This window comes from Salvelinus namaycush, chromosome 10 (genome assembly GCF_016432855.1).
Source record: "Salvelinus namaycush isolate Seneca chromosome 10, SaNama_1.0, whole genome shotgun sequence".
NCBI classification, from domain to species: Eukaryota; Metazoa; Chordata; class Actinopteri; order Salmoniformes; family Salmonidae; genus Salvelinus; species Salvelinus namaycush.
In genome coordinates, this window is record NC_052316.1 from 17,337,792 (window position 1) to 17,353,596 (window position 15,805).

General features: G+C 43.3%; 1 protein-coding gene across 1 annotated transcript; it reads left to right on the forward strand.

The window, feature by feature from the left end:
• Positions 1 to 11,682: 11,682 nt before the first annotated feature.
• foxq2 (forkhead box Q2) lies at positions 11,683 to 13,431 on the forward strand. The gene is made up of 3 exons (XM_039003116.1): positions 11,683 to 11,866; positions 11,906 to 12,117; positions 13,075 to 13,431. The coding sequence occupies exons 1-3, from the start codon at positions 11,683 to 11,685 to the stop codon at positions 13,429 to 13,431; spliced, it is 753 nt and encodes a 250-aa protein (XP_038859044.1).
• Positions 13,432 to 15,805: the final 2,374 nt, after the last annotated feature.

The window sequence follows — 15,805 nt, forward strand, 5'->3', positions numbered from 1 at the left end:
ACCCTTTGCCTTGATGACGGCTTTGCACACCCTTGGCATTCTCTCAACCAGCTTCATGACGCAGTCACCTGGAATGCATTTAAATTAACAGGTGTGCCTTGTTAAAAGTTTATTTGTGGAATTTGTTTCTTCTTAATGCATTTGAGCCAATCAGTTGTGTTGTGACAAGGTAGGGGTGGTATATAGAAGATAGCCCTATTTGGAAAAAGACCAAGTCCACATTATGGCAAGAACAACTCAAATAAGCAAAGAGAAACCACAGTCCTCCATTATTTTAAGACATGAAGGTCAGTCAATCTGGAACATTTCAAGAACTTTGCAAGTTTCTTCAAGTGCAGTCGTGAAAACCATCAAGCACTATGATGAAAGGACCGCCACATAAGCATTTCGCTACACTCACAATAACATCTGCTAACCATGTGTATGTGACCAATAAAATTTGATTTGATTTGAAAGGAAGACAGACAGAGTTACCTCTGCTGCAGAGGATAACTTCATTAGAGTTACCAGCCTCAGAAATCGGCAATTAACTACACCTCAGATTGCACCTCACAGAGTTCAAGTAACAGACACATCTCAACATCAATTGTTCAGAGGAGATTGCGTGAATTAGGCCTTCATAGTCGAATTGCTGCAAGGAAACCACTACTAAAAGACATCAATAACAAGAAGAGACTTTCCTGGGCCAAGAAACACGAGCAATGGACATTAGACAGTGGAAATCTGTCCTTTGGTCTGATGAGTCCAAATCGGGTTCCCACCATAAAGCATGGAGGAGGAGGTGTGATGGTGTGGGATTGCTTGCTGATGACACTGTCAGTGATTTATTTAGGATTCAAGGCACACTTAACCAGCATGGATACCATAGTATTCTTCAGTGATATGCCATCCCAACTGGTTTGCACTTAGTGGGACTATCATTTCTTTTTCAACAGGACAATGACCCAACACACCTCCAAGCTGTGTAAGGGCTATTTGACCAAGGAGAGTGATGGAGTGCTGCATCAGATGACTTGGCCTCCACAATCACCTGACCTTAATAAATCTTCTTCAGGATCAGTGTTCCGTCTGCGGGACGGTTGAGCTAATGTAGGCTAATGTGATTAGCATGAGGTTGTAAGAAAGAAAAAAAATTCCCATGACATAGACATATCTGATATGGGCAGAAAGCTTAAATTCGTGTTAATCTAACTGCACTATCCAATTTACAGTAGCTATTAGAGTGAAAGAATACCATGCTATTTTTTGAGGAGAGTGCACAATTATGAACTTGAAAATGTATGAATAAACCAATTAGGCACATTTGGGCAGAATTGATACAACATTTTGAATAGATACGCAAGATCTCGCTGGATCACTCTAAAACGTTGCACATACAGGGCTGCCATCTAGTAGCCAAAGTCTAAATTGCGCCTGGGCTAGAATAATTAATTATGCCCTTTCTCTTACATTTCAAAGATGATTGTACAAAATAAATACAAAAAAGGTAGTTTTTTTCTTTGTATTATCTTTTACCAGATCTAATGTGTTATATTATCCTACATTCCTTTCACATTTCCACAAACTTTAAAGTGTTTCCTTTCAAATGTTATCAAGAATATGCATATCCTTGCTTCAGGGCCTGAGCTACAGGCAGTTAGATTTGGGTATGTCATTTTAGGCGAAAATTGAGGTGGATCCTTAACCCAATTGAGATGGTTTGTAAATGCAGAGTGGACCGCAGAGTGAAGAAAAAGCAGCCAACAAGTGCTCATCATATGTGGGAACTCCTTCAAGACTGTTGGAAAAGCATTCTTCATTAAACTGGTTGAGAGAATGCCAAGAGTGTGCAAAGCTGTCATCGAGGCAAAGGGTGGCTTTGAATAATCTGAAATATCAAATATATTTAGATTTGTTTAACACTTTTTTGGTTACTACATGATTCCATATGTGTTATTTCATAGTTTTGATGTCTTCACTATTATTCTACGATGTAGAAAATAGTACAAATAAAGAAAAACCCTTGAATGAGTAGTAGTGTCCAAACTTTTGGCTGGTACAGTAATTTAGCTAACAAAAGTCTCAACAAAATGAAACAAAATACTTGTTGCATAGGCTATTTCAAGAACTGGTTCAGATGATTAAATAGGCCTACAATAATAATAATAATAATAACAATTTACAATAATAATAATGACTACACATTTTCTAATAAATACAAAAATAAATAAATGAAAGTTAGAAAATTGCATCAAATCTGAATAACGATTTACACACAGTCCATTTGGCCACAACAACGTTCTTTTCATCTTTGTTTACTAAAATATTAAAACTTTTCCCAGAGGACATTCCCCTTGTCGGCTTCTTTTCACTATACTTTTTACTATACTGTTTCTTTACTAACTTTCATCACTTAGATGAAAGTAGCCGAGGCCAAGGCTAATTTTACTCGCTCTCTCTCTTCTCAGCAGCAGGCGCACGGGAGGTAGCAGCCAGAACCAGTTTCAGCTGAACACAAGCTATACGTTTTATTAAGTTGCAATTGGCTGTCACAGATAACGAGCTCACATAGTTCTCATCACACAAACACTAAATTAACAGAGGACAGGTCCAATCGTTTCCAGTCGGTAAATCAATTTTAATTGCACATACCCGAGACCGTGGAAATTATATCAGACCTGACCAGGTCCGAGACAAAAGTATGAATTCATGGCCCAGACCTGTTCGGGTCCCGGTTCGGATCTCGGAATTGTGTGTCTGTTGAAACCGTGAAAACCTCTAGTGCCTGCCTATCTTTCATACGGTAATGACAGTCAACGTGACTCTTAACAACAATGTCTTTAGACTGTGGCGTTGACACAGCTGCAGGCATGTGAGTAGCCTGTGTCACAGTCTTGTTTGGGTACGGCTCAGTCAGTGTCCTGAGAAAGTGACTGTGAGCCTCAACTGTAGGTCAGTGTTTCCCAGTCCTGGTCCTTGAGTACCCCCAACAGTACACGTTTGTATTGTAACCCTGGACAAGCACACCTGATTCAACTTGTCAACTACTCATCAAATCAAATCAAATAAATGTTATTAATCAGATGTGCCAAATACGACAGGTGTAGACCTTACATTGAAATGCTTACTTACAAGCCCTTTACCAACAATGTAGTTTTAAGAAAAATAAGTGTTAAGTAAAAAAGATATATATAATAAAATAAATATTACAAAAAAATAAAATAATAATAATTAAAGAGCAGCAGTAAAATAATAGTAGCGAGGCTATATACAGGGAGGACCGGTACAGAGTCAATGTGTGAGGGCACAGGTTAGTTGAGGTCATTGAGGTAATATGTACATGTAGGTAGAGTTAAAGTGACTATGCATAGATAATAAACAGAGAGTAACAGCAGCGTAAAGGGGGGGGGGGGGGGGGGGGGGAGGCAATGCAATAAGTCTGGGTAGCCATTTGATCAGCTGTTCAGGAGTCTTACGGCTTGGGGGTAGAAGCTGTCAAAAAGCCTTTTGGTCCTAGACTTGACGCTCCGGTACCGCTTGCCGTGCGGTAGCAGAGAGAACAGTCTATGACTATGGCAACTGGAGTCTTTGACAATTTTTAGGGCCTTCCTCTGACACTGCCTTGTATAGAGGTCCGGGATGGGAGGAAGCTTGGCCCCAGTGATGTATTGGGCCGTACACACTACCCTCTGCAGTGCCTTGCGGTTGGAGGCCGGGCAGTTGCCATACCAGGCAATGATGCAACCAATCAGGATGCTCTCGATGGTACAGAGGTAGAACTTTTTGAGTATCTGAGGACCCATGCCAAATCTTTTTAGTCTCCTGAGGGGGAATAGGTTTTGTCGTGCCCTCTTCACAACTGTCTTGGTGTGTTTGGAACGTGGCCAATTTGTGGGACACTATCTGCGGTCCGTTGTCGCTAACAAGTTGGAGTGGCGATCCAAACCGATGAAACACTTCTCCCAGCTTCTCGATGGTCTTCTCTGCAGAAATAGACTTCATGATGGCTATGAGCATCCACTACTACAAGAAACATTCTTTCTTCGAATGGACTTGTGAAGTCGACGTGTATGCGTTGCCACGCCTCCTCCAGCCAATCCCACTAATGAAGAGGTGCAAGTTGAGGTACGTTGTGAACCTTCTAACATGAGGAGCATGTTCTTGCTTTCTCCTCAATGCTTCCATCCAATCCTGGCTGCTCGCTTTGTGAGATCTCCTTCATGTGAATCATTCCACATTGACCTGAGTGTAGCTGTTGCAACACTGGTTTCCTCAGCGAAGACAGAATGGTAACACAATGCAAAGCCCACCTTTGCATTGTGCTTGCATCAAGTGACGGAATGCCAGTATTCGGTCCAAAGATGCTCGTTAGCGGACGATGATCTGTAAGAAGGGTGAACTTCTTCCCGTACAGATACTGGTGAAACTTACACACTCCAAAAACGATGCCTAGGGCTTCTCATTCTATCTGTGCGTAATTACTTTCTGCTTTTTTCAATGTCCTCAATGCGAAAGGGACTAAAGGCATGACTAAAGTTCAGGAGTAAAAATTTGCTTAACAAGTCACATAAGCTGCATGGACTCACTCTGTGTACAATAATAGTGTTTAAAACAATATTTTTTTAATGACTACCTCATCTCTGTACTCCACACATACAATTATATGTAAGGTCCCTCAGCCGAGCAGTGAATTTCAAACATAGATTCAACCACAAAAAACAGAGAGGTTTTCCACTGTGTCGCAAAGAAGGGCACCTATTGGTAGATGGGTAAAAAAAAGCAGACGTTACAAAATCTCTTTGAGGATGGTGAAGTTATTAATTACACTTCGATGGTGTACCAATACACCCAGTCATACAAAGATACAGGTGTCCTTCCTAACTCATTTGCCAGAGAGGAAGGAAACCGCTCAGGGATTTAACCATGAGGTCAATGGTGACTTTAAAACAGTTACAGAGTTGTGGTAGGAGAAAACTGAGGATGGATCAACAAAACTGTAGTTACTACACAATACTAACCTAATAGATGTAGTTTATCACGGGGCTGTAGTGGAGCAGGTTGAGAGCTTCAAGTTCCTTGGTGTCCACATCAACAACAAACTAGAATGGTCCAAACACACCAAGACAGTCGTGAAGAGGGCACGACAAAGCCTATTCCCCCTCAGGAAACCTAAAAGATTTGGCATGGGTCCTCAGATCCTCAAAAGGTTCTACAGCTGCAACATCGAGAGCATCCTGACTGGTTGCATCACTGCCTGGTACGGCAACTGCTCGGCCTCTGACCGCAAGGCACTACAGAGGGTAGTGTGTACGGCCCAGTACATCACTGGGGCTAAGCTGCCTGCCATCCAGGACCTCTACACCAGGCGGTGTCAGAGGAAGGCCCTAAGAATTGTCAAAGACCCCAGCCACCCCAGTCATAGACTGTTCTCTCTACTATCGCATGGCAAGCGGTACTGGAGTGCAGAGTCTAGGACAAAAAGGCTTTTCAACAGTCTTTACCCCCAAGCCATAAGACTCCAGAACCGGTAATCAAATGGCTACCCAGACTATTTGCATTGTGTGCCCCCCCAACCCCTCTTTTTACGCTGCTGCTACTCTCTGTTTATCATATATGCATAGCCACTTTAACTATACATTCATGTACATACTACCTCAATTGGGCCGACCAACCAGTGCTCCCGCACATTGGCTAACCGGGCTATCTGCATTGTGTCCCACCCACCACCCACTAACCCCTCTTTTATGCTACTGCTACTCTCTGTTCATCATATATGCATAGTCACTTTAACCATATCTACATGTACATACTACCTCAATCAGCCTGACTAACCGGTGTCTGTATGTAGCCTCGCTACTTTTATAGCCTCGCTACTGTATATAGCCTGTCTTTTTACTGTTGTTTTATTTCTTTACCGACCTATTGTTCACCTAATACCTTTTTTGCACTATTGGTTAAAGCCTGTAAGTAAGCATTTCACTGTAAGGTCTACCTGTTGTATTCTGCGCACTTGACAAATAAACGTCGATTTGATTTGATTTGATTATCACGGTGCCATCCGTTTTGTCACCAAAGCCCCATATACTACCCACCACTGTGACCTGTATGCTCTCGTTGGCTGGGCCTCGCTTCATATTCGTCGCCAAACCCACTGGCTCCAGGTCATATATAAGTCTTTGCTAGGTAAAGCCCCGCCTTATCTCAGCTCACTGGTCACCATAGTAACACCTACCCGTAGGACGCAATCCAGCAGGTATATTTCACTGGTCACCCCCAAAGCCAACTCCTCTTTGGCCGCCTTTCCTTCCAGTTCTCTGTTGCCAATGACTGGAACGAATTGCAAAAATCACTGAAGCTGGAGACTTATATCTCCCTCACTAACTTTAAGCATCAGCTGTCAGAGCAGCTTACCAATCACTGCACCTGTACACAGCACATCTGTAAATAGCCTACCCAACTACCTCATTCCACAAATTGTTGTTTATTTTTGCTCTTTTGCACCCCAGTATCTCTACTTGCACATCATCATCTGCACATCTATCACTCCAGTGTTAATGCTAAATTGTAATTATTTCGCCACTATGGACTATTTATTGCCTTACTTCCCTAATCTTACTTAGATTTTTCTATTGTGTTTTTGACTGTACGTTTGTTCATCCCATGTGTAACTCTGTGTTGTTGTTTTTGTCGCACTGCTTTGCTTTATCTTGGCCAGGTCGCAGTCTCAACCGGCCTACCTGGTTAAAAAAAGGTGAAATATATATATATTTTTTAATTGACACGGAGTGAAAAGAAGGAGGCCTGTATAGAATAAAATTATTACAAAACATGCATCCTGTTTGCAACAAGGCACTAAAGTAATACTGCAAAAAAAGTGGTAAAGCAAAATCCTGAATACAAAGTGTTATGTTAAGGAAAAATCCAATACAACATATTTGTCACAATACAGAGGCGGATGCAAGATGCAAGCAACGATGGTTTAATGAAATAGTTTACAGCATCAACAGGACAGACAGAATATACTCAGACGGAATCCAACCCAGGGCCTAGGGCGCATCCTCTGATGATAGCGTGCTGAGAAATCCAAGGGAGTGTGTCCGGCTGGGTAGGAAGGAGCACAGCAGATAATCCCCACAAGGGGCGGCGAGAGAATGAGCACTGACACACGACACAACCTCAGGGAAGAAACAACGATCTGACAACAAGAAACACAGGTTACAGAACATATAAAGGGGAAGATAATTAATTCCAGCTGGCGCAGACAATCAGGCCAAGATTGGGAACCACGCCCACACAAACACAGGAGAGAGAGAGAGAGAGAGAGAGAGAGAGAGAGAGAGAGAGAGAGAGAGCGAAAGAGAGAGAGAAAAGAGAGAGTGAGGCAGTGGATTCATGAACCGTGACAATACCCCCCCCCTAGGAACGCCTCTTGGCGTTCCCAGACAAATTTACCTGTCGATTGAAATCATCGATAAGGGAGTGATCCAGAATGTCCCTAGCGGGTACCCAACTTCTCTCCTCCGGACCGTAACCCTCCCAGTCTACCAGGTACTGGAATCCGCGTCCCCTCCTTCTCGAGTTCAAAATCCGATTGACAGAAAAGGTGGTCTCCCCATCAACAAGTCGTGGCGGCGGGGGAACCGGGACCGGCGGGTTAATGCGTGCCTGAAACACCGGTTTTATCTTGGACACATGGAAGGTAGGATGAATTCTCCTATACGCCGGAGGAAGCTTGAGCCGGACCGCCACCGGACTAATGATCCTGGTGACCTTGAATGGGCGTTCGGAATGGTCAAAAATGCGAGAAAGGGAATCGGGTTTGACGTTCTTGGAACCCGGGCGATACGAGAGAGAGAAGTCAAAACGTCCGAAAAAGAGTGCCCACCGCGCCTGCCTGGAGTTGAGTCTCTTGGCTGTTCTGATATATTCCAAATTCTTGTGATCGGTCCAAACTATAAAAGGTACCCCCGAACCCTCTAACCAATGGCGCCACTCCTCCAATGCTAACTTTACTGCCAACAACTCTCTGTTGCCAATGTCGTAGTTGCGTTCCGCAGGTGATAACCGATGGGAAAGGAACGCGCAAGGGTGCATCTTGTTGTCAGAAGCGGCACGTTGGGAAAGTACCGCACCTACCCCCACCTCTGAAGCGTCCACCTCCACCACGAACTGACGCGAGGGATCGGGAGCTATGAGGATGGGGGCCGAAACAAAGCGGCTCTTGAGTTTGACGAATGCAGCCTCGGCTGTATCGGTCCACCTGAACGTCACTCTGGGGGAGGTTAAGGCGGTAAGGGAAGCGACTATCTGGCTAAAGTTGCGAACAAAACGCCGGTAGAAATTGGCGAATCCCAGAAACCTCTGTAGGGCCTTACGGGAATCTGGGCTTGGCCACTCCACCACAGCCTTAATCTTGTCAGGATCCATGCGAATACCTTCAGTCGAGACGATGTAACCTAGGAATGGAACGGATTGTGCATGAAAAATGCATTTCTCCGCCTTGACAAAAAGTCCATTCTCCAACAACCTCTGGAGCACTCGTCTGACGTGCTGACCATGTTCCTGGAGAGAAGAAGAAAAAATCAGTATGTCATCCAGGTAAACATATATGAACTGATCAATCATATCTCTCAGCACGTCATTGACGAGTGCCTGGAAAACCGCTGGGGAGTTGGATAGCCCGAAAGGCATGACCAAATATTCGAAATGCCCTCTGGGGGTGTTAAACGCTGTTTTCCATTCGTCCCCCCTCCTTATGCGAACCAAATGATAAGCATTACGTAAATCCAACTTAGTGAACACAGATGCTCCCTGTAACCTTTCAAAGGCTGAGGACATCAACGGTAAGGGATAGGTATTCTTCACTGTGATGTTATTCAACCCACGGTAATCAATGCAAGGACGCAGAGATCCATCCTTCTTCCCCACAAAGAAGAACCCCGCCCCCGCTGGAGAAGAGGAAGGACGAATGAATCCAGATGTCAGAGAATCAGAGATGTATCTCTCCATAGCCTCCCTCTCAGGAACAGAGAGAGAATATAACTTACCCTTAGGCGGAGACTCACCTGGCAATAATTCTATTGCACAGTCATAGGGACGATGCGGAGGAAGAGAAGCAGCACGGGACTTACTGAACACCTCCTTCAGGTCGAGGTATTCAACGGGCACGTTAGACAAATCCACTGCCTCCTCTAGAAACACAGAATCAGAGACAGATGAACAAGCCGACACTAAACAGGACTCAAGACACTTGTTACTCCACATGGATATAGAGTTCTGACCCCAGTCAACTCTGGGGTTGTGTTGGGTGAGCCAAGGGTGGCCGAGAACTAATGGTGCCAGAGGTGAGTCCATGAGTAGAAATGATAATGTCTCAGTGTGATTGCCGGAAGTGATGAGTGTGATAGGTTCAGTGGTGTGAGAAATGTTGGGGAGTTCTTGACCATTGAGAGCGTTGACGGATATCTTGTGCGTGAGTGAGGTGATAGGAATCTGGAGCTTGTGAGCGAGCTTGAAGTCCATGAAATTACCCTCTGCTCCTGAGTCCAGTAAGGCTTGGGTGTCGTGCGTGTGGGTGGCCCATCTTAGTCTTACCGGGAGGAGGGTGGATGATGAGGTCTTCTCTGTTGTGACACCACCCGATAGTAGCCTCATACTTACTACCGGGCTTGATCTTTTACCGGGCAGGAGTGGATAAAGTGGTCCGCTCTACCACAGTAGAGACAGAGTCCTTGGGATCTCCGTCTCTCCCTCTCCTCCCGAGAGAGGCGAGCTCTTCCCCGCTGCATGAGTTCGTGAGCGAAGTCTGAACTGGCCGTGTTCCCGCCGCTGGCATGCCAGTCCTCCGTGTTGTTATACGGTCTGTTAGGGCATGCTCGGCGGCCAATACGACTCAGACGAGCGTCGACCCTCAAGGCTAATTCCACTAGTCCATTTAAACTCCTGGGAAGATCCAGAACATAAATCTCCTTCTGAACCCGGTCCTCCAGCCCATGCAGGAACATGTCCCACTGCGCCTCCTCGTTCCACTGACACCCTGCAGCCAGAGTGCGGAATTGAATGGAATATTCCGATATTCCAGTGGATTCATGAACCGTGACAATATTACTGAGTACCACTCTCCATACTTTCAAGTATAAGGATGGCTGCATCATCTTATGGGTATGCATGTAATTGATAAGGACTGTGGAGTTTTTCAGGATGAAAAATAAATGGAATGAAGCTAAGGACAGGCAAAATCCTAGAGGAAAACCTGGTTCAGTATGCTTTCCACCAGACACTGGGAGATTAATTCACCTTTCAGCAGGACAATAACCTGAAACACAAAGCCAAATCGAAACTGGAGTTGCTTACCAAGAAGACAGTGAATGTTCCTGAGTGGCCGAGTTACAGTTTTGACTTAAATCTACTTGAAAATCTATTCCAAGATCTGAAAATGGTTGTCTATTAATGACCAACAACCAATTTGAAAGATCTTGAAGAATTTTGAAAAGAATAATGGGCAAATGTTGCACAATCCACATCTGGAAAGTTATTAGAGACTTACACAGAAAGACTCAAAACTGTAACTGCTACCAAAGGAGTTTCTACAAAGTATTAACTCAGGGGTGTGAATATGTAAATAACATATTTATTTATTTCATTTTTCTAAAAACATGTTTTCACTTTGTCATTATGAATACATTTTCATCCATTTTGAATTCAGGCTGTAAGACAACAAAATGTGGAATAAGTCAAGGGGTATGAATACTTTCTGAAGACACTGTATTTGTAGAATATTTTAACTCTGGAAAGGGTACTATGTGTCAACATGCTGACATATCTAAGCCTTTATACTTAGGCATGAACGAATCCACATCTTTTCACATAGCCGCGGGAATTAGGGGTGCTGATGGTGCTGCAGCACCCCCAGAAAAAATATAAATAATACAGGCCAGCACCCATAATAGCACATAATTTATGATAAAGGTATTACTGTTTTATAACAGAATCTCTTACAGTAACTCTGATAATGTGCACTATACGGAGCATCCTCTGTCCAAACCCATTTAAGTAGGGATAATGCTGTTTAAATGCCTTTTGGTGCTGCTGAAGCACCCTCTGAACACCATGTCCTACTAAATCAGTGTTTAATCTCCCGTAATTACAAAGATTTGCTGTGGTTTAATAAAATTAATCCGCCTTGATTAGACCCCCTACCTGTGCTTCTCCTGTCTCTATTGCCCCTCACTGTGAGGGATACATTTACGGACGTTTAAATAGTGGTACCATCACAACTCTGATCTAGTATTCACAAAATACATTTGAGCAAGGAAATAACCCTGCATAAATTATTTTTTTCTTCATTTTTTTCTTCTTCTATCAGATCAATGTGGTATAACACGTTTGATTGTCCTTAAGCTATACAGGCTTTGGCATCACATTGAGTTGAGTTACCAAACAATCAGGGTAAATTGGGACTATCCCATTTAATTGTCCTAACTTGATCTTGTGACCAAAGAGACTGCAGTCATTAACTTACTTAGCCCAAAGGACATTGAAGAGAGGCATCTTACTTGATGCACAGCAGTGTCATAGACCATTACTGGGAAACTGAGAAACAAAAACATCTGTGAAGAATCTGAGGATTGCCTATTGTGGTGGAAATAGGTCATCTACATTTAAAGTGTTTTAAGCAACTGCCTTAAAAGTCCAATAAGGCCCATGGAGGACAGAAGCAGCTGCAACACTGGCCGGGAGCGCTTGGGACTACGCTTCACCATAGACTACCTGCTGTACAACAAGGACAGTAAGAGCATGAGAGAGGAGGCAAAGAGTCCCCCAGCAGAGCAGACCCCTCATAGTCCAGTGGAGGAGCGGAGTCCTGACATCCTCTCAGAGAGGGAAAGTATCGAACTTGGGAGCCCTGAGAAGGGGCCAGAAGGAGACGAGGGGTCAGAGGAGGAGGAGGAAGAGGAGGAAGGGGTCAAAGTGGAAGAAGATCAAGAGGCGACCACTACAGACAGTCCACGGGACAAGCCCACCCAGTCCTACATTGCCCTTATCTCTATGGCCATACTTGCTTCAGAGGAGAAGAAGCTGTTGTTGTGTGACATCTATCACTGGATCATGGATAGCTACCCCTACTTCAAGAACAAGGTATGTCCAAGTGATTCAATTCAGGGTTCATTCCAAGTTGAATATTTGTCTGAACTAGGGTTGGGATCAGTTTAATTTAAATTCAGGAGATACATTCCAATTCCAATTCAAGAATTGAAAAAAGTGCCATTTATTTTCAAAGCAGATTGTTTTTGATTCTTGAAATTCAATTTCAATTCACTTCAAACACGGACTGAATTGAATTGGAATTGACATTGCCAACTCCCTGTATTGGCAATAGTCTGTAATTCTAATCAATTTAACTAGATTACATTAGATACTCATAAGAAAAACCTTTGCAAAGCTGTTTGATCAAGAAATGACTAGTGCGTGGAAAGTTTCCAAAACCTAAAGTACTATTCTGGGACATTACGCACATCCTCCACTGTAGTCAAAAGACAGCATCTTAAAATAAAGAGCGTGAAAAAAGTATATCTGGCGTTTTCTCTTTTCACTATATTTCCATTGTGAACTGTTGAAAAAGGGTGCTCTGGCACGGTAATGGGTAGAATTACTGCATGCATGAACCTGGCTCAGCTGATTCTGTTGTTGCATGGAAGGTTTAACTGAGTAACCTAAAGGCTGTAGGTAATTCTGTTGATAGCTGCAACGGGTTAAGAACTAAAACTAGGTCTTTAACAGGTGTAACAACAGGTTTACCTCATGGAATTAGGGGAATTAAACAAGGTGAACGTGGTGGTTTCGTCTGTCAAACGTCACTATGGCCCTTTTACATGGCCTGGCACCAATGAAATAAATGCAAGGGAAAATTGTTAATATTCTCTGTACAATGTATACGATGGATTCAGGCATGGGGGAATACCATTTTTGGTTTCTAATAATTGAGTACAAGGATGATGTTGGATTATTTCTGTTCCAGGGCCACATACAACACTTAATTCATGAATCACCTTTATTCTTCATGTCTCATATGTAAACATTATTGTTGTCCTATAGGATAAGAACTGGAGGAACAGCGTCAGACACAACCTGTCCCTGAACGAATGCTTTGTGAAGGCTGGTCGGAGTGACAATGGTAAAGGCCATTTCTGGGCCATCCACCCCGCTAACTTCCAAGACTTCTCCAATGGGGACTACCATCGCCGCCGAGCTCGGCGCAGGATCCGCAGGTTGACAGGACAGCTCCCGTATGCCCTGCACGCACCCTATTACCCCCTCAACAGGCCCAGGGGGGTGCCGTGCTGGTGCTGCCCCCTAGCCCACCCTCTGTCCTGCCTCTCAGCCAGGATGTATTGGAGCTGGGCTAGCCAGTATGCCAGACGACACCCATCCCTCCACGCTCCGGTTCAATAGCACCACATAGAATTGGATGCATGTTTGATGTTGAACTACTCTTTGTATGACAGGTGGCTGAGAGAGATGTATTGAGTATGATTGTGAAATCTGTGGCTGGCTGGCACAAATACGAGTACCAAAGCACCAAAGTACTATATTGCACTATTTATTGTTTGAAACGTGATACACCAGATTTGTACTGTAATATTATGTATATTGTATTTGATGAGTACTGTATATGAAGAAATGGAATTGTAAATATATTGATGAACATATTGCATTATTTGATATATCTTCAACAATTTCAAATAAACTAAACAAAAAAACCTAACCAACCAATGTGTCAATGATTTCTGTCAAACATGAGAAAATGCTTACACAGAATGAGAATATTTTAAATCTATAAATAAAGCACTTTACAGCAAGGGTTGGAACTGGTTGACCAAAAACAGGAAACTAACAAAATGATTTGAAGAACAGAACACTCACCGAAAAAAAGTGATCTATACTGTTCTGGAACAGAACCGTTATTTTAAAAGCATGGGAACCGGTTAATAACATTCCGGGCATTTTTTCCAGTCCCACACAACAAACAAAGTGCCAACAAAGCCCCTATGTAAAACCTTCACTCTGTTACTCAGAAACGTATTCCAGCGTCTGCCTGACAACTAGAAATCTTTGCTAGTAGGTGTGCGTGTGTGTGTAGGCTACCTGCCCCTCCCCTCTGAAACATAGGTTACTGAAGCCTACTGACAACGGTACAAGCGTAATTCAGAAATTAGGGAGAGATGTTAAATTAGAGAAGAATAGGTTGACTTTTTCAATGCTAGTTAAGGATGCTATAGTTATCACGTTTCACATTGGATTTATTAACTACAAAAAGGTAAGATGTGTTTTTATTTCTAGTGCCGCTCTGCGCAAACAAGCTAGCTAGCTAACGCTTGCTCTGGTCCACCTTTAAACCAACTCGGAAGTTGAAAGACATTTGAAGTTCCTCTGTAGAAGCCGCTCCTCCGTAGGTATAATTCTGTGGGCCTAATTCAGGTAACAAGATGCCCAGCGCTTCAAGGGAAGCTTCCTCCATCCTCTCTCGCTCTCTCCTCACCCTCAACATTTCAGTTGCATCTCGTGCCCTACACTGTGACTGGTAGCACAGTGTGTGTGTTTGTCTTTCATTGTGATTAAACTATGCTGTTACGGCAAAATACAATTTGCTCTTAACGACTTTCGTGTACAGATTCAATCGCTTACCCACTCTACAGCAAGCTGCTCTATCCGCACTGATTGGTGAAGAAATTTAATTTCGAGCTAAATGTAAAGAAAACAAACAGAAAGGAACGATAAACACTGGTTCAGAACTTTATTTCGCTGGTCGGAACAGTGGAATGAAACAAAAAAAATTATGGTTCTGTTCAGAATGAAACGATTGGAAAATATTTTTGGTTCCAACCCCTGCTTTACAGTAATTTATATGTACAGAATATTGTACCGTACAGATGACTGTACTGACATATTACTGTACAGATGACTGTTCTGAGAAGATATTTGGTACTCCAGGTGGTACAGTTCATTAACTGTGCATGTGCATGCTTGAATACGTGCATGCTAGCTTCTACCTTTGTGTGTCTGTGTGTATTTTTGTGGTTGTGTGTTCCTGTGTGTTCCAATGTGTGGTTGTGTGTGAATTCAGGGTGTTAAAAGTGAGCCCACTCCTGAAGCCCGGCCTAGTTTAGATGCTAATTAGTCAGAGATGCTGGGATGCCAAATCTTGTGCCCTAAGAGACTAAAGCAGGCTTCCCAAAGTCGACTCAGGGGATAAGCACCCGGATAATCCCAGAGATCCCAAGGAGTTTCGAAAAATAGGAAGCTTATCACACAGTGTAATCTGTTACCGTTCCTGTGGTGAGGAGACACTGCAGGAGGTGAGGTGAGGGGGAAGGGAGGGTAGGGAAGGGAAGGGGGAGGGAGGTAAAGGGAAGGAGGTGGCAGAAGGGTCGGGGGAGTGGGTGGCGCGGAGAAGTGAATGTGCAGGTGTGAGCGTGTAAAGGGGACCATTGTCAAAGTCTTCACTGGCAACAACAAGTAAAAGATATAAAGGGACGAGTCCAATCAGAAACAACAGTTCAACTGGAAATGTGAAAGGTATATTATACAGTATACAATAATACTGATCTTTATACCGGTCTGAGAATGTATAGAGAACTGGCTCCATATTTCTTTATCAAAGGGCAAAACGTGTTAAAATATGCAGTAGCATGGTCAGATAATTATATCTGGAGAATACAACAAGATTATCATAAAAAAAGAAAAGTCAATCATCAGCTGTCAGTTATTCCATCGATAGGAAATTCAGATGTAATTTCCAGAGGTTGGCATTTAAATTCACAATACT

What these genes read in the sequence shown, in the direction of transcription:
- foxq2 (XM_039003116.1), top strand. Translation starts at nt 11,683, where the DNA reads ATGGAGGACAGAAGCAGCTGCAACACTGGCCGGGAGCGCTTGGGACTA. An exon ending in CATCCTCTCAGAGAGGGAAA is followed by an intron (nt 11,867 to 11,905) that starts GTATCGAACTTG and finishes GGCCAGAAGGAG; the next exon opens with ACGAGGGGTCAGAGGAGGAG. An exon ending in ACCCCTACTTCAAGAACAAG is followed by an intron (nt 12,118 to 13,074) that starts GTATGTCCAAGT and finishes GTTGTCCTATAG; the next exon opens with GATAAGAACTGGAGGAACAG.